Source organism: Pelobates fuscus, chromosome 11 (genome assembly GCF_036172605.1).
Source record: "Pelobates fuscus isolate aPelFus1 chromosome 11, aPelFus1.pri, whole genome shotgun sequence".
NCBI lineage: Eukaryota > Metazoa > Chordata > Amphibia > Anura > Pelobatidae > Pelobates > Pelobates fuscus.
In genome coordinates this window covers 24,764,616-24,783,700 of record NC_086327.1, presented here as the reverse complement: position 1 = coordinate 24,783,700, position 19,085 = coordinate 24,764,616, and the positions used below count along the sequence as shown (strand labels likewise).

General features: G+C 49.0%; 1 protein-coding gene across 1 annotated transcript in view; it reads right to left on the bottom strand.

The window, feature by feature from the left end:
* The window catches only part of LOC134577195 (uncharacterized), a 33,922-nt gene that overhangs the window by 2,093 nt on the left and 12,744 nt on the right, over positions 1-19,085 (bottom strand). Inside the window, exon 2 of the mRNA XM_063435865.1 lies at positions 278-447. Coding sequence (XP_063291935.1) covers positions 278-447 — 170 coding nt within the window. The remainder of the gene's footprint in view (positions 1-277; positions 448-19,085) is intronic.

The following is a 19,085-nucleotide window of genomic DNA, read 5'->3' as shown; positions in this document are numbered from 1 at the left end:
CAGGGGTTAACGTAAGGCTTCAAATTCTATTTAAAAACGTCAGCATTTCTCATTAAAAATAAATATCTAATTTTTGTAAATTTCTGGATAACTATTTGTATGTTGTGCTCCTGGTTGCAGTTTTGCTTCTCTGAATGTGCCTTTAATATAATATAAATGTTATTGTGCAGTATCCCGTAATGTCATTCAGAATCCAACGTGACAGCATTTTACAGAATTCGATTAAGTGGCCTTCATAATTATTTATATACCTGCATCGCAAATGTAACAGACTCACCATGTTCATTAAGGGATCAGTGTGATTCATGTCACATCCTGACAAGCGCACAGTGGGGGGATCGCGCTGGGGTCTGTTTGCTGACGGAGATACATTTGTAGTTGTTTTATAATCTTGTAGCTCTTCGCAGGATTGTCCCCGATCTGAACGTTCACAAGTATCAGCATTGGCTGCAAAAACACAGACAAAAAATGACATGTACCTTCTGTCACGTGTGAATTGAGAGAGCCTGTGCTGTGGCTATCTCAGGAGGATATATCTTCCGTTTATGACACTTAGTAGAACATCACTTAAAGCTATTGTCTGTGGGTCAGACACTGATAATCAATAAGCTTTACCATGTGCAAAACAGTAAAAAAAGATTTACAGTAATTGTATAGATTAATTATAGGCATTTAGGGCTTTACTAGCAAACATTAAATTGCATGTAAATAATTTTTGATCATACTTAATTTGTATTGTACTTTTTTATCATTGCATGTTTTATAACTGCTCCCTGAGATCGTCCTTTTTTTCGAAGAAACGCGTTGGACAGTATATATATATATATATATATATATAATTATTTTTTTATATACATATAATTTAACGTAAATTTCTGCCTTACAGGAATGACTGCTTTGAAGCACAGCAGATGAGAGCCTATTATAAGGCAAAACAAGCAATTCACACTAGCCCCCCCATCCCCAAATTGGGGGAAGCATCTATATATGCTGACATACGACTACCTCTTGTAATTCCAAGATTTTATCAGCACTAAACTGTGTGTTTTTCTTTTATTACACTATGCTGTATATATTTAATGGAGGACAGCTGTATCCCATACTAGTTTATATAGTTTATATATTGTTTGTAAGGGGGCTGGGAAAGCTGCAATTTATTCGATTGTACCAAGAATGTTGTAAGTTGGTGGTGGGAAATATTGTATGCAAGGGATATTAACCAAACCAGAAATGTTGGGTGATAACAAGGAAATTAGAAATTTTAGGTCACATAATTAACCACATTAGACAATACTTTAACATCTCACCTGTTGTGATCTAGAACTTGGGTTTCCCTGGTCAATTCTCCCCAATTCTAGTTTTAGTGAATAACCTTGGCTGTTATTCCAGTCTTTATTTTGTAAACTGGCAATGTTATGCACTAACAGATTGACTAGCATCTGAAAAATTGCACGTCGGAAAAAAACGAGTTGTGCTTGAAATTCGGAAATAAGAGAAGTAGAACAGCTTGTGGGTTCGATTCCAAGCATAACTCTGAGAGAGCGCAAAGATGGCACAATGCCAGGAGGGAACATGGAGTAATTGGCAAGTTACAGCTGCCAACAGTGAGACATCTCTGCTAATTGCAGCCATAACACAGAAAAAAAAACCTATGATGTACATACAAAAAAATAAAATAGTCTGGGGTATATTTTTTTTTTTTATTTTTTTTATTTTAGACAATCTTTATTTATTAGGTTTTTCCATTTTGATCCAATACGTCAAATAAAAGAAGGGTTTACAAAGGGAGTAGAGGGAGGGAAGTCAAACTGTTCCGTGTACAGAAGCGGTAGTAAACTTTTCAGTTACATAGCATTGCGTATTTTCATGTGTACATATCCCGTCGAAAATCAACAAATGTAATCCTGCTTAGAACACGGGGAATGTCTGATAGGCCCTAGTGGCCTCCCATGTCAGCTTCGTTTACATAAATTCCAACTGAAGTCAGTGGTTATTTTTCCCTAGGTTGTCTAATCGCGCCTGTCAGTGCTGGGACTCTCACCTTTCTGAATCTCTTATGTAAGATGTACTGATCAGGCGCAATTGCGCAACTAGATTGTGTATAACCCGTCTTCGTCTGTCACTCTAAGGGGGGGGGGGGGGACAGGTCGGGTGGGTGAGTCTGAGAATTCAATGCCCCCTGTCCGAACTTGTCCAAGTCGATGTGATGCCCAGTGGTGAGAGTAGAAACCTCGACCCCGATTACTCGAGCGTGGCCGTGTAAGTCCATCGTCTCGTCTCAGTATATTATGTCCATGACCGTAGCTCAGTCTATGGGCCTTGAGGCGGAGGGACTGTCGTATGGACTGGGTAAGTATAGGGCCGAGGAGGAGGGCTGGGGGGGGGGGGGAGAGTCGGCAACAGCGGGGAGGTATCAGGTGATGGGTCCGCCCGCGCCACCCCGACACAAAGCCCAACAATTCGTGTCTTCACAAACTCCCGTCTATTCGGTCCCCCGGCCCCGGGTACCCGCCGGTACACGAGCCGTGTACGCAATCCAGGGGGCCCAGAGTCTGGCGCACTTTTCCGCCGTCCCCCTGAGGTCAGCTGTGAGGCTCTCCATACTGTATATCTCTTTTTTACGCTTCCATCCAGTTAGTTATGGTTGGGGCTATTGTGGTTTTCCAGCGAGTGGGAATTAGGCTCTTGGCTGCGTTTAGGAAGTGTCGCGTAAGAGATCTCTTGTATGCTCCCAGGGGCATCGCGGAGTGGTGTAGTAGCATCGGCAGGGGTTGCAATGGTATGTCCGAATCCAGTATCTCCCGGAGTTTCTCGTGGACTTGTCGCCAGAATGCCTCGATGGGAGGGCAGGACCACCAGATGTGTAGGTCCGTACCTTCGTCCGTCCCGCACCTCCAGCATGTAGCCGATGGTAGCAACCCCATCTGGAACAGCCTATGGGGGTCCGATACCAGTTCGTCATGAGCTTGTAGTTAGTCTCTTGGAGTTTCGCACTGGACGTACCTTGATGAGAGAGGACGTGTATCTTCTCCCAATCCGCCTCCGAGAGGACTGTGCCCGTGCTTTGTTCCCATTTAGATTGGTATCTCGCAGGGGGGAGTCTGGCAGCCTGTATTATCATAGAGTACAGCGTGGAAATTCCTCGTGGTAGGTGTCGTTCCTCCGTACAGAGGGTCTCAAAGCCCGTCTTTTTCCTGAGTAGTAGTAGCTTACCCGGGAGGGAGCTGTGGTAGTGCCGGATCTGTTGGTAACGAAACCGGGTGAGCCCCGTTGGGGGGGCTGAGGTGGTTAGCGTCTCTAGCGATTTTAGGCGAGTTCCCGCGCACCATTCGCCCAGATATGGAGTGTTCAGGTCAGTCAAGTCGGCGATGTCCCTGGGGGCCAGTCCGCCTCCAATCTCCGGATTATGGATCACCGGGGTCAACGGGCTTGGGTTAGTGGTGAGGTCGAGTTTGTACCGTAAAGACGCCCAGATCTGTAGGGTAGCTCCAATGAGTGGGTGTGAGCGAATCTCATTTGCCTGCGCGGGCCTCGGCAGCCAGGTTGCCCAGGGTAGGCGTTCCCTGGAGGCGGCTCGCTCCAAACCTACCCATTGCTTATCCGTGTCTGGCACGTGCCAGTCTATCATCCTGAGGAGATGCGCCGCCTGGTAGTAGGCTTGAATCGAGGGTAGTGCTACCCCCCCCTGGCGCTTTGGCCTGATCAAGTGCGTGTATCTAAGTCTGGCGACTCCTGAAGCCCACACGAAGCGACTGATTGCCGTGGATACCTCGGTGAAGAAGGTTTTGGGGATATAGATGGGGATCGTCTGAAATAGGTACAGGAGGCGCGGCAGGAGGTTCATCTTGACCGCGTTTATTCTCCCGAACCAGGATATACAAGACCCTCCCCATCTTTTCATGTCCGTGGCCAGAGTCCGCAGGAGGGGGAGGAAGTTTTCAGCGTATAGCTTTGTCATGTCTCTCGTCAGCCAGATGCCAAGGTATTTAATGCGTTGCGTGCACCATCGGAAAGGGAAGTTAGCTTTCAGTTGGGTTGTTAGGTCGGGGGGGAGCACCAGGGGTAGTGCCTCTGATTTCTCCGTGTTCAGGCGCAGGTTGGAGAGCGCTCCATACGTATGAAAGGCCCGCAGCAGATTGGGAAGCGTTATTATCGGGTTACCAATAAAGAAAAGCAGGTCATCCGCATATGCGGCTACTTTGTGTTCCGTGTTAGCTACTTTAATTCCCGCAATGCCCCCATCCCGTCTGACCGCCGCTAGAAAGGGCTCCAGCGTGAGGGCAAACAGGAGGGGGGACAGGGGGCACCCTTGTCGCGTGCCATTGTTGATGGAGAAGGCAGGGGATAGCGCTCCGTTTATCCTCAGGCGGGCCTTCGGGGACGTATATAGGGCCGCTATCCAAGAGCGAATGTTTGGGCCGAAACCCATATTCCGGAGGGTTTCTTCCATGAACTGCCAGTCGACTCTATCAAAAGCCTTCTCGGCGTCAGTGGAGAGTAGGAGGTCCCCCCGGGAAGAGGACGTAGCGGAATGGATTATGTTGTGGGCTCGGGTCGTATTGTCCTTCGCCTCCCGTCCCGGAATGAAACCCGTCTGGTCCGGGTGAACCAGGTCCGGTGCTACCCCCCCCACGCGGCGGGCCAGAATCTTTGTGAAGAGCTTGAGGTCCGCGTTGAGGAGGGAGATAGGCCTATAACTGGCGCAGGACGTGGGGTCCTTACCCTCTTTCGGGATCACCGCTACTGTTGCCATCAAGGTGTCCTCCGGGAACCTCCCACCCTCCAGCACCGAGTTAAGGCTCGTCAGCAGTTCAGGCAGGAGCTGTTCCTCAAATGTCCGCAGGTATGCCACCGGGAAGCCGTCCGGACCCGGAGCTTTGTTCGTCTTTGCTGCCTTAAGGGCGCCTTTGAGCTCTTCCAGGGTTATTGGGGCGTCTAGGTCCTCGGTTTGTGTCTGCGTAAGCCTCCGGGTGAGGTGTTGCTCCAAGTATTCCTGGATGTCAGCCCGTCTCCGTTGGACCGTCTCCGCATCGTTCCCTTTCGGTAAGTTGTACAGTTTCGAGTAGAATTCCCTGAATTCGTTCATGATGGCTTCTGGCTTCCGCTCGGGGGGTGAATTAGTCTTTTGCAGGACTGTAATGCTGGACTGTCTCCTTTTTTTGCGAAGCATGCGGGCCAGTAGGCGTCCGCATTTGTTCGAGTTCTCGTAAAAGAATCTCCGGGATCTGCGGAGTGTGTGCGTCAAGTTTCGTGACAGAAGGGCACGTAGGTTCCTCCTCGCCTCCAGCAAGGGGCGGAGATTATCCGCCGTCGGATCGGCTCTGTGTGTTTTTTCAAGCTGCGCTGCGAGTTCGTGTAGGTCCTTCAGTGCAAGGTTTTGTTCTCGTTTGTGTCTCGTGCAGGTCTTTATAAAGTGGCCGCGTAGGACACATTTGTGGGCTTCCCATCTTACTTGAGGGGAGGTATCCGAAGCTGGGTTCTCCAGGAAGTAGCGCCGAATGACCTCCTTCGTTTCCGTACATACTACTGGGTCCCCGAGCACCTGTTCATTCAACCTCCATTGTCTGTTTCTAGGTTTAAACAGGGGAGAGCGCAGCGAGGCTAGAACTGGGGCATGGTCTGACCATATCGTCGTCTGGATGTCGCAAGACATAAGGAGGTGTAGATATTCCTGAGAGATCAGGATATAATCCAGGCGGCTATGGCCATGGTGGACCTGTGAGTAGAACGAGAAGTCCTTATCTTCAGGGTGGAGAACTCTCCAGGCGTCGGCCAGTCCCGCGTCGCGTAAAACCTTCCCGACCGTCCGGATACAGAGCCCGGAGTGTGAGCTGCAGCCTCTGGAGGTGTCGAGTCTGGGGTCTAACGGAACATTAATGTCACCGGCAACGATGAGCAGGCCCTCTCGGAACTGTTCTAGTAGTTGGAGGGTCTTTGAGAGGAATCGGTGTTGTCCCGTATTCGGGGCGTAGAGTGAGGCCAACGTGTATTTCTTATCGGCAATCGTACCCTTAAGAAATAAGTAGCGCCCGTTAGGATCGATTTTCGATTCCGTGCAACAGAACGGAATGTGTTGGGCGAAAAGGATTGCCACTCCCGCCCTTTTTGCCGACTGGTGGTTTGCGAAATACCCAGTTGGGAACCTCGAGTCCCCCAGGGAGGGGGGGGCAGTACCCTTAAAGTGGGTCTCCTGGAGGAATGCTATAGAGGCCCGAGCCGTCCACAGGGACCGGAGCAGGTGGGACCTCCTTTCCGGGGTGTTCAGACCTCTCACATTGTTGGTCCAGAGCCGCAGGGGGGCTGGGTCAAAACCACCACCCGAACGCCCCGCCATAGCCGACAGGGAAGGGGGGGGGTGAGTTCTGTGGGCCGGGGGGGGGGAGGGGGGCAGGTAGTCAGTGGGGAGGGCGGGGGTGTAGGGGAAACTCGTCAGGGGGGGGGGGAAGGGGGAGTCCGTAGAGTCGGGAGGGAGGTCAGGAAGTAGCGGATAACCCGCTATCAGAATTAGTTGGACTTGACTGTGTGGGAGGCGTCCGACAGGTCTGAGTCCCCAATCCCTTTAAATAACTCAGTCACCCGCGGTCCTCCCGTCCGTTACCCTCAGTCTGTCCGCGGGGTCGTACGCGAGATCCGTACAGGTAGAGTCAGAGCACTCTGTGTAAGGCGCGGTGAGACAACTAGTATGTGTAAGACACAACGTCCGGCCCTCGGCCGTTCTAATATGAGCAAAACAAGCATAAGCAAAACTAAAACTATAGCTAATACTAAGGTCTAGGTACGCATCTGGTTTCAGCAGGTCTTTAACATGGTAGGGGGTCTAACTCTCGTCTAACTGACCAATACTCAAAGCCCAACTCCCCGGGCATCGAGGCCCAACGTGCTTAGCGGAACCCAGTGGTACACATTATACACCCCTATCTCCCCCCCACCCCAGCCACCCCCCAGAAAGCAGCCAAGCCGGGAAGTTTAGTCTGTTCTCTCGAGTCCAATCAGGCCCATGCCCTCCAAAGACCCGTCCCCCACCCAAATCCCGGGAAGGGCTAACGTTTAATCTGTTTGCTTACCCTGATAATTCAGCGGGGGGGGGGGGGAAGAGAGCGGGTACAGTTCCTTGAGAGCGTCCCAAAGTTCGTTTCAATGCATATCTGCACGGGGGGGGGGGGGGGGGGAGCGGTTGCAGAGTCACCTGTGGCCAGCGTCCGATTTTTATTCCCACCTCCCAACCTACAGACTATTGCCCGCTATGGTCAACCACGATGCCCACCCCAGGTACCTCAATAGTAAGCCGTGTCTATGCTCCAGTAGGGTGTCACTCTTCAGATCCTGCCGGGCCACCAAGCATCCGGGCTGGGGATTCTCTTATTCTCCGTGCGTCCGGCGGTGGGCTGCTCGTTTCCCGTCTCCGGTTGGGGGCCAGCGGCGTTTCCAGCAGCCAGTTACGGGTGCGCACGTGGGGTAGTTGTAGCGCTCGCAATGTGGGGGCCACATCATCAGGCCATCGGATGTGCAGCCAGGTGTTGCCCTGTCGTATCTGCAGGCTGAATGGGAAGCCCCAGCGGTAGGGCACATTCTTCTCTCGCAGCATGGCCGTTATGGGCCGTAGTGCTCTCCTCGCGTCTAAGGTCAGGCTAGAGAGGTCCTGGAACAGTGCCACGTTTGCTCCCTGGAACATTATATTATCGGAGCCCCTAGTAGCCGCCATTAGTGCGTCTTTCAGGCTATAGGCGTGGAGGCAGCATAGCACATCTCTGGGTTTCCCATCTTGCCTTGGGGGGCCCAGGGCTCTGTGAATCCGGTCAAATTGGATTGTCTCAGGGCAATTGCGGCCTAATATCTGCCTGAATAGGGCCTGTACCTTTTCTGACAGTGGGGTTGAGTCCGGCTCCGGTAGGCCGCGGATGCGTATGTTTTGGCGGCGGCTCCGGTTTTCTAAATCCTCTACCTGTCGCCTCAGTGTTAATAGGAGGTTCCCTTGTCTAGTGGTGGCTATCTCGGCCGACCTGTGTTGGGATCGGCTGGCCTCCGCTTCCGTCTCCAGTGCCTCCACCCGTACCTCCACTGCTGTCAGCTCGGAGCGCATGGCGGTTATCTCCTCACGCATGGCTGCTCGGAATTCCTTCAGCATTGCAGTGGAGTCCGCCTTCGTGAGCATGCTGGACGAGATCCGGGTAAGTTCTTGCCGAATCATTGTTAATGCGTCCATCTGGTCTCCATCTTCGGAGGGGACTCCCGCGTTTTCCACCTCGGGGGAGGCCGACGCCATCTAGCGGTCGGCCCGGCGGAGCGAGAATCCGACGGCGTGGAAACAAAGTCGTCCAGGGTACCTCTACTGCTCCTCGGGGAACCGGTGTTGGGGGTACCCAGAAGCAGGTGTCGCTTAGTTCTCACCATTTAGGGCTCGTTTGCAGGCTTAGATAGCTGTGAATATAGGCCGGGGGCACGGAGCTCACCGTCTACACGTCTGCTCTCATGCACGGTCCGGCCACGCCCCCTAGTCTGGGGTATATAAGACCCCAGCATGTAACTGGAGATCTGCTCTCTCCCCACTTCCCGAGAAAGGGACGTTGAACTCTCTTGAATTAAACCAGGCTAAAATTGCCCTATGCGCATGTTGGGGGTGGAGGGGAGATGAAATATTTAATAGAAGCCTCCAGCCCTTTCTTCATTCTTGTGCAGTGGGGAGGAAATAAATAAAAAACAAAAAACCAGGTAGGATCCTGGTAAATTAAACTTACCTACACCCCTCCCACACCCATAGGGGCTAGAGAGTCCTCAAGTCCATAGCTAAATAATGACCAGACCATGGGGTGCATTGTCATCTGGTGTTGACAGTTATCATGCCGAGGGTTCCCAATCTCTCAAATCATAAAAGAAGATCAACCCACTATGCCCCTAATACAACCATCAGGACAGTGTAGTGGTTATGATGTTTCCTATGAAGTGAGAATACAGTTATTTCTGTGGTTGTATTGTTAATTCAGTGGTACTGAAACATTGCATGACTTTTAAGCTTCCCTTACACACTTTTTTTTGTAAATAACTCTTTATTGAAAGTTTTGTATATGGAAACAGAGGACACAAGAAAACAATTATACTTCTCAGCTTACATGAAGTAGTGTCAGATCTATGTTATGCTCTGTTTCATAACCCTGACAGAGACGAGAAAATTATAAGATAAAAAGAATAACAAAAGGAATTGGGGGGATATAGGAGGGGACGACAGACACACGCCTTCAGATTTGTATTGATAATGTGCGCCATGTTAAAGACCAATCGTGTTGTCACAGGTGCGTCTGTAGGAGTTCTCAAAGGTTGGTGCATAGACGATAAAAATTTGCATCACCCCAATCACATGCGTGGCACCCCAGGAAACGGTGAAGCCAATTAATAATTGGTCCTGGACGGTCCCCTCGAATCCCCAGTTAAAAATCAGCTGTAAAAGTCAGTTAACTACTGCACCCAAAATTTCAGTATAAGTCTGCATCTTATCATGAGAGGAGTACAAAAGTTCCTCCAGTCTCCCCAGTACCTCCATCTTTGTAAACCCCAGTGATAGTGGTGGTTAGAAAATTCACCTTTAGGTGGTGGTCCACATCAATAGAGGTGGATGTGAGTTAAATGCAGGGGGAACTTAAGAACCATCTCAATATATGTTGTTGTTTTTTTCCCCAATCTTTATTTTTAATATAATACAAATTTGACTGAGAGACATACATGAGTCATAAGAGAAGTCAGAATTCTAAAAATAATGAAAAGAATGAGTCATTTTGGCCAGAAAGTTCCCCTGATCTCGAGCGGCCTGAATTTCAACTTAACATTGTTCAGCTAAGGAGGTCTCTTGTCAACGATTCACATTACACCTGTATCTGGGGAGATGTTCCATTACTACGAGAAAGAGAGTATGTGAGAAGCAAAAAAGAAGAAGGAAAGGGAAGAAAAAATAAAGGGGTGGATGGGAAAGTGAATGATAGGAAAAATAATCCTGAACTCTCTAGCCTCCCAAGGGAGTCGAGCCTATCTGCTCAGTCATTATTACTCAAAGAAAACGGACAGGTTCTCCACATCTTCTCAGAGCAGCTTTTCAGCATGGTGGATCACTGCCACCTGGTCCAGCCAACATTGGTGTGAACATGGGCCCACTGCAGCCAAAGGGGATCTAGGAGCAGTTAGAAAGTGCATGGCAGCATTTTCTTTTTTTTTTTTTTTATTCTTTATTTTTCGTTGTGCAGGTAGGTACATTATAGATTCAGGGTGCCACAACAACGTATACATAAGCAAACAAATACACGTTAGGTAATGGCACGATGTGTCGCACATTTTGATAATATTTCTCGTTAGGCGTTAAGACTCCAGCATGGGGGCGGAGCCTAGCAGCGAACCTGGAAGGCAGCAGACTCTCTGAGCTCCGCTCAAAACTGACCGAAATCAGCTGAAAATACCAAAAAAAGACCTTATAACCTCATAAAAAGAGACACCCTGACTCCAGGAACGAGAATGGGCCGTAAAAATAAAAAATCTAAGCCAGACAAGAGCCCACCGGGCCGAGACATCGGTGACCTATTCCGGAGCTCACAGAGGGCCGCATGGGACAAGATGGCGCTGGCGGACGAATGCTCCTCGTACTCCTCGGAGGAAATGGCCATTGCCCCGCTGGTACAGACCACTCCGGCCCTGAAGCAAAGCCAGGCCCCACTGGAGGCCACCACAGGCCGAGACCCGGTCACCGCCGCGCAAATCAAGGCGATGTTGGCGGAACTCCGCACGAACTTGGCGGCTGACCTAGCCCCCCTCAAAAAGGCGGTAGAACACACAACTGCCAAACTGGCCCAACTCGACACTGCCCAAAGCGAGCACGATAACCGTCTCACTGTGGTTGAAAGGGGGCTGGCCACGCTAGACCAACACCGGCTAAAGACCGACCGCAGACTCGACAGCATGGAAGACCAGAGGCGAAGGCACAACTTAAAACTCAGGGGAGTGCCGGAACATGTGGGACTGTCAGACCTACCTCACTTCGTCAGGAGACTCCTGGCGGCCTATCTGCCTCCAAAACAGGCCAAATCTATAAGAATAGACGGTATGTTCCGCCTCCCCAAACCGCCCAATGCTCCAGCCTCTACTACTCCAGACCTCATCCTCCGCTTCAGCTCTATACAGGACAAATCCATCTTACAAGCTGCGGTGAGAGGTAAAACGCCCATCGCCTTCGAGGGCGCCTCGCTTCTCCTTTTCCCGGACCTATCCAGGAACACACTCCTGTGGCGCCAATCCCTGCGTCCACTTCTGCAGCAGCTACGCACCAAAGAGGTGCCATACCGATGGGGTCCCTCCCGCACGGTGCTGATAACAGCCGGGGACACTACCCTCCGCGCGGACACATATCAAGAGCTAGAGGACCACCTGCGATCGCTGGGACACCTCCCTAATGCTACACATGAAAGCAGAAACCTGTCACAGGTGGACTTAACTACGATCCGGGAGTTTGTGCCTCGGGCGGCGGGGACCGTCGCAGCCACAGGATACGGGACTTAACTGAGAGGTGAAAGGGTCTCAGCGGCGGCTGAGCGCTTATTCAGGTTTCTCTGCACAGCCAGAAACTGTACCAGTTGATCCACATTATCGGGTCTGATGACCGCCTGACCATACGTTAGACTCAAATTTCTAAATTTTTTATATGGTTATATGCTACTACTGTTATGTTTGTACTAACCCACCCCTGCCGCACCCTCAACCACGGACGACACATTGACACCATCCAGGCATTCATTGACTGCATTTTAGACTATCTCTCTCCCCCACCCCTTCCACACTTGTACCTGATGCTCTGATCTAGACACCTACTCCAGAGGGAAGGACACCCACCTCAGCCGCGAACTTCATACCACCTATACTACACTTCGATATAACAATTAGGCGGCACCACCACTCTCACGACACTCGGGCAGGCCTATGCCACACAAATAAATACATCTCACTTTACTAACAGACGCATGTAGTGCAGCGAGACTGTATACACTCACGATGAACCACACGAATACTCGCAAAGCGTTGCTGTTCCTTTTGAATCACTCCTACTGTTAGTGCATATGACGCAGACCGCTTCCCAAATAAATCAAAGGCTAACAGGGATGTTTCCGGTTAGCAAAATGTTCTAGTTTATGTTAAGGTATTGATGTTCAATATATATAATGACAGCATCTTGTGAACCATTAGCAATACATAGCTCACTCTTACCAACCAAATCGACAATTAACAGAGCTCAATGTTACCTAATTGAACTATTGTTGTATATGTATCAATGCCTCTTAGTTTTCTACATGTACCTTTATTGAAAACCATAAAAATGTGCGCAGTTACACTATATACCACCACTGTACTATATATTGTTAACATCTGTCTTGCCTTGACTGTTGTGGCAAAGCAAGAATACTTGTACCCTTCAAGCGCCCCAAAAATAAAGAATTAAAAAAAAAAAAAAGACTCCAGCATATTGGAGCAAAGCTTGAATGGCACAAGGTGGAAGTCTGGCTGGTGTGCCGCGGTGTCTAAGGTGTGAAAAAATCGTGGATATCTTATATGGGTGTTCCGTCTTGTGTATGGTCCATAACCTGCGTGTGGGGTTTTAATACCCATAAGTGGGATTCTGTGTCGTCTATGTGCTGGTCTGCGGGTCTCGGGTCCCCGCTATGAGGTCAGCGGGCCAATTCTAGTTGGGGTGGGATCTAGTGGTGTCGTTCTGAAAATGTGATTATGGCATAGTGTCGGCGGTCAGTGTGTAGGGTCCCAGTGCCCTTGGTAGAGTATTATGCTCGCGGGCTATACAGGGATGCGTGTCGGTGGGCCCTTAGTCTCAAAGGAGTATTGCGCCAATTCCCACAGGTGTTATTGTGGTATAGAGGCGGGGGGTTGCGAGCGGTCGTGTTGTGGACTAGTGTCGTCTAGTCGGAATGCTAGGCAGATAAAAGCTCAGTAGAACTTGGTGAGCTCGTTGGGGTAACCAAATCAAAAAATTAAACTAAACATGAACATAAACATAGAACCAGGTAGCCGAGTGTCATGCACCCGGAAGCCGGCTGCCAATGGAGGGCTGAGCTGGAACCTAAGAGCTGGAGTCCTAAGAGGTTGTCTCTGTGCTTCATGTGGGGGCTACCGCCGGATTAGAGGAGCAGGCCCTGGATGTCATCGCTTGTATAGCCTGTGACCGTAACTTCGAGGGCTGCGTCGTGGGAATCCTCTTTGTTGCGGGTAACGGGAGTGAGTCGCTTGGGAGTCCCAGGGTGTTCAAGAGGGCAGACGCTTGTTGCAAGGTTTGTACCGAGTAGGCCACCTCTCCCCGCAGTATCGTATAGTATCCATCGGTAGGTGATGTCGTGAGCTCTGAGTTGGCTAGTGAAGGGCTGCAAGGACTTCCTCTACTGCATGGTATCGCCTGTGAGGTCCGCATAAAATGAGAGCTGCATATTCTCAAAGACATGGGGGGAAGTGCCCCGTAGCGCATTTTGTACCAGCGTTTTGTCCCTGAGGGAGTGGAAGCGTACCACCACATCCCTGGATGTTTGTTCCGGGGCTCCTTTTGGCTTCGGGATCCCAAACACCCCCTCAAACGATATGTTTTTGGCCTGTTTGGGTTGCAAGAGGGACTCCACCAGTCTTCTCATAAAGTGCGGGAGCTCCGTGGTGGGTATTTCTTCAGAGAGCCCGCGCACCTTTAAGTTAGTGCGGCGCCTGGCATCTTCTGTTTGCGCAAAGCGTTGCTCCAAAGCAATTTGTTGCTTCCTTAAGGTTTGCACCTCTGCTTCTAGTATTTCAATAGATTTTGAGTGGGTTTCTGATGCCGTCTCCTGGGTTGTCAGCCGTCCGACCATGCCTGAGAGATCCGTCCGGATTGTGGCCATATCAGCCTGTAGCGTTTTTTGAAGGTCGGTGAGCATTTCTTTCAGCGTGTGCGCTGTCACTGGCGCTGACTGCTTGCTCTGTGAGGCCCGCAGGGGCTGTAGTGACTGCAGGAGGTCTGCTGCGCCTCTGCTCTGTAATTTATCCTCAGAGGAGTCAGAGTAGTCGTCCGTGTCGGCGGCCATCTTGGATCCGCCGACTCCTTGCGCCCGACGGAGGTATTCCTCGATGTTCCTACCTTCCGTGGGTTTATCTGCCAGGGATTTTTTGGTCTTGCGACCCATTGTGGATGGAGGAGGTATCCTGCGAGGTTTTCCAGGAAAATTCCGGTAAGATTCCTCCGTTTTCGGCTTCTTTGTCCCGGAGCTCAGCTAGCGTGCGTCCGCTTGGTTTAGCTGCCTGGCTCCGCCCCCATGGCAGCGTTTTCTTATACTTAGAGATAGGTAATTTTAGTGGTGTATCCTGATTTTGTGCTGCCCTAGGCATGACAAAACTCATACACACTCACTGACAGACACATATACACTCAGTGTCAGACACACATACACTAGCTAACAGACATACGCACTCACTAACAAACACATACAGTCACTAGCAGACACACACATTCACTAACAGACATGCATACACTCTCACTAACAGACACACACTCACTAACTAACAGACACACACACACTCACTAACTAACAGACACACACTCAAAGCTCCGCCGCTGCCAGCCTGGGGGGCCCTGAGGTGGCCACCCGGACAGCTCCTGGCCCCCCCAGGACAAGAGGCTGGCAAGGCATTTGCCAGGGTGAATGGGGGGGGGGGGCACTTTTTTGCCGCCCCCTAGAAAGTACCGCCCACGGCAAATGCCTTTTTTGCCTCGGGGTAAATACACCCCTAGGTAATTTAGAGCAGTTCCACAGCATATCCGCTGAAGGGAATTCTACTGCGTCCCTTCCATGGATACCGCAGTTCATGGATGAAAAGAATGCCAGAGGCAGACATATAGGTATGGTCTGGAATAAATAAAATAACCTTTGTAACAATATAATTTTAATAGAATTTCTACGTCCAAGTTGCTCCAGCTTCAGGTCCGGCCCGAACACGGCAGTGCCGATTAGCGCTGTCTACAGCGAATAAGGCACTCTGCACTTCAGCCTGATGCTGTCTGGGGAGGAGCTGAGACCAGCACTGGAGGCAACTTAGGGGTTTAACCCCTTGAAGTATGAGTGCCTCCAGGGACCTCCTTACACCATAACAACTTTAATTAGATAAAGTTGTTTTGGTGCCTGGAGTGTCCCTTTAATGAAAAATTTCAATGATGTTGCATATAATCAATGCTTAATGTATGGCCATTAAAGGGACACTATAGTCACCTGAACAACTTTAGCTTAATGAAGCAGTTTTGGTGTATAGAACATGTCCCTGCAGCCTCACTGCTCAATCCTCTGCCATTTAGGAGTTGAATCCATTTGTTTATGAACCCTAGTCACACCTCCCTGCATGTGACTTGCACAGCCTTCCATAAACACTTCCTGTAAAGAGAGCCCTATTTAGGCTTTCTTTATTGCAAGTTCTGTTTAATTAAGATTTTCTTATCCCCTGCTATGTTAATAGCTTGCTACACCCTGCAAGAGCCTACTGTATGTGATTAAAGTTCAATTTAGAGATTGAGATACAATTATTTAAGGTAAATTACATCTGTTTGAAAGTGAAACCAGTTTTTTTTTTTCATGCAGGCTCTGTCAATCATAGCCAGGGGAGGTGTGGCTAGGGCTGCATAAACAGAAACAAAGTGATTTAACTCCTAAATGACAGTGAATTGAGCAGTGAAATTGCAGGGGAATGATCTATACACTAAAACTGCTTTATTTAGCTAAAGTAATTTAGGTGAATATAGTGTTCCTTTAAGATTAAGATCGTTAAAGGGATACTAGAGTCACCAAAACAACTTTTGCTTATTGAACCAGTTTTGATGTATAAATCATGCCCCATGCAGTCTCACTGCTCAATTATTTGCCATTTAGGAGTTAAATAACTTTGTTGATACAGCCCTAGCCACAGCCTCCTTGCATGTGACTTGCACACAACCTTTCTAAACACTTCCTATAAAGAGTCATCTAATGTTTACACTTCCTTTATTACAAATTCTGTTTAATTTAGAATTTATCTCCTGCAATGCTAATAGCAGGAGCCTCCTGTATGTGATTAAAGGTCAATTTACAGAGAAGGAGATAAAACGTAAGTTACATCTGATTGGAAATGAAACCATTTTGTTTCTATGCAGTCTGTGTCAGTCACAGCCAGGGGAGACCTGGCTAGGGCTGCATAAACAGAAACAAAAGTGATTTAACTCCTAAATGGCAGAGAATTGAGCAGTGAGACTTCAGGGGCATGTTTTATACACCAAAACTGCTTTATTAAGCTAAAGTTGTTTTGGAGACTATAGTGTCCCTTTAAGGTATGGAGATTAAGATTGTTTGACAACGTGCAGCAGATGACATCTTTTCCATTTGCTGTCTCGCAAAGTCGGGATCTTTCGATTGCATTGTTTATAATATTAGATAATGTTTGAGGTTCTAGCGCTCCAATTTCTGCATGGATATTTCCCTTGAGCTGCTAAAGTGTATGCGGTTTGTTCACTTACACCCACTCCTTCATATATCCCCAAAGGAAATAATCGAGAACTGAAAGGTAGGGCAAATATGGCTGACAATCTGGGAATTTCTTTAAATTAACTGCTTGCCAAACAGTTGTCTCAGGAGCAGTGGCATACTAAGGGGGGGGGGGGGCGGAGGGGGCGGTCCGCCCCGGGTGCCACTGGGTGGGGGGTGCCAAGACCCTGGTATGGGGGCTGTGTGAGCTGTGGCTGCACAGTAACCCCCATTGGTAGTTAGGGTGCCGTGCGGCTAGAACAGCTCACACACTAAGAGCAGCTGAACTGGCCGCACGGAAGGAAAGTGGGGGCGGAGCTATGCAGAATCGGGGGAGCAGCCAAATCGGCAGCGGTGGCGGGGCTTAATACGGCCCTTACCCGCTGCTGTTACTGCTGCACATGGAGGTGCAGCAAGAAGACATGCCTGCCTCTCCACCCAACAGGTTTCAGGAGGACTCCAGTGAATCCACTCCTCCTCCAGCTCCTGTCTGTAAGTAATAGTGTGTGTGACTGTGTCTGTAAAACTGTCTTCATGTAACTGTGTTTGTGTGTGTGTGTCTGCATGCCTGTAACTGTGTGTGTGTGTGATTGCATGCCTGTAACTGTGTATGTGTGTGTCTGCATGCCTGTAACTGTGTGTGTGTGTGTGTGTGTGACTGCATGCCTGTAACTGTGTGTGTGTGTGTGTCTGTGACTGCATGCCTGTAACTGTGTGTGTGTGTGTGTGTGTGTCTGTCTGCCTGTAACTGTGTATGTGTGTGTGTGTGTGTGTGTGAGTGCATGCCTTTAACTGTGTGTGTGACGGTCTGCCTGTAACTGTGTATGTGTGTGTGTATGTGTGACTGTCTGCCTGTAACGGTGTGTGTGTGTCTGCCTGTGACTGTGTGATGTTGCCTGTAACTATGTGTGTGACTGTAACTGTGTATGTGTGTGTGACTCTCTGCCTGTGACTGTGTGTGTGTGTGTGACTGTATATGTGTCTGTCTGCCAATAACTGTGTGTGTGACTGCCTGGCTATGACTCTGTAACTGACTGTGTGTGTAACTGTCTGCCTATAACTGTGTGTGTGACTGTGTGACTGTCTGCATGTGACTATGTATGTGTGAATGTCTGCCTGTGACTGTTTGATGTTGCCTGTAACCGTGTGTGACTGTCTGTGACTGTGTGCATGTGACTGTCTGTTGCTGCCTTTTACTGTGTGTGTGTGACTGCCTGCCTGTGAGCGTGTGTGTGAATGTATATGTGATTGTCTGCCTGTAACTGTGCGCATGACTGTCTCTGACTGTATGTGTGACTGTCTGCCTGTAACTGTGTGTGTGTGACTGTCTGCCTGTAAATGTGTGTGTGGGGCTGCAGGGATTTTGTACAAGGGGGCAGCAGGGGTTTTGTATTGGGACAGGAGTCTTTATAAGAGGATTTGTAGATGGGGGTTGCAGGGGTTTTGTAGACGGGGGCAGTACAGGATTTGTAGACGGGGCGGGACAGGGGTTTTGTAGGAGGGCATGGGGCACACAAGGATTTTGTAGAAGGGGGCTGACAGCGGTTTTGCAAAGTTTCTAAATTTGTTCAACGCATAAAAAATAAAAAAAAAGGAAAACGTTTAAAAAATGCTACAGTTTTTTTTTTCTGGGGGGGTGTGGAGAGGGGGGGGGGGATGCCAAGCCCAGGATCCGCCCCGGGTGCCAAATGCTCTAGGTACGCCCCTGCTCAGGAGGTTGGTTGAGGCCCTGGCTGTATGAGCAGTAGCCCCATCCTGTTTAAACCAAATTTCCACAAATTTGCAATCATATCCCGATATGTCACACAAGTAACTGTCACTATTTTTACTTGTTATTTTTTCGTGAAATTACCGATGGCGAATCTCCCAAGTCTCAGTTATAATATCTACCTGCAACTAAATAATGTAACTATTAAAAAACAAGTTATTTACCTGTCAAATCCTACTCTGAATGTTTGCCCACCCAGTACTTTGTAATATTTAAGTAAAAACCCAATAGGTCTCAAGAGCTTGTATTATCTTGGGAGTTCTTAATCACTACCTGCACATCCTCAATTGTTATGTCAGCTTTTAATAGTAGCCCAGGCTGTTTGTCATATAGGTCAAGAGGTAGTCCTCTCAAGCATGGGAACTAGATGTACATTGTCTGTTAGATTATCTACAAAAATAGTATTTATTACAGTGACATCTAGTGGTCAGTTTCATAATTGAAGATAATTCAAAATATTGTCTCAATAAGCAAAATTGGTTGAAAACAACCGAATCCGGACCACATCAGAAATTTGCAGATTTATTTAGGTCTCCTAAATGTTTAAAACTAGAAAAGGCCCCATCCCATCGACACAGTAACACCCATGCCTCTACCTGTATTAATGGTGGGGGCACTAATATTAATAAAACGAGGAGGACATAAAATACGCCATGGCCCCCACCCATCCCAACATAGGGATAGAAAAGAGGAACAGAGAGATCTGGGACCAAACTAGGGACTGTCCTTTCTAAAAAAGGACACCTGAGAGGTATTTATTGAGAGTGCAAAAGGGAATTACA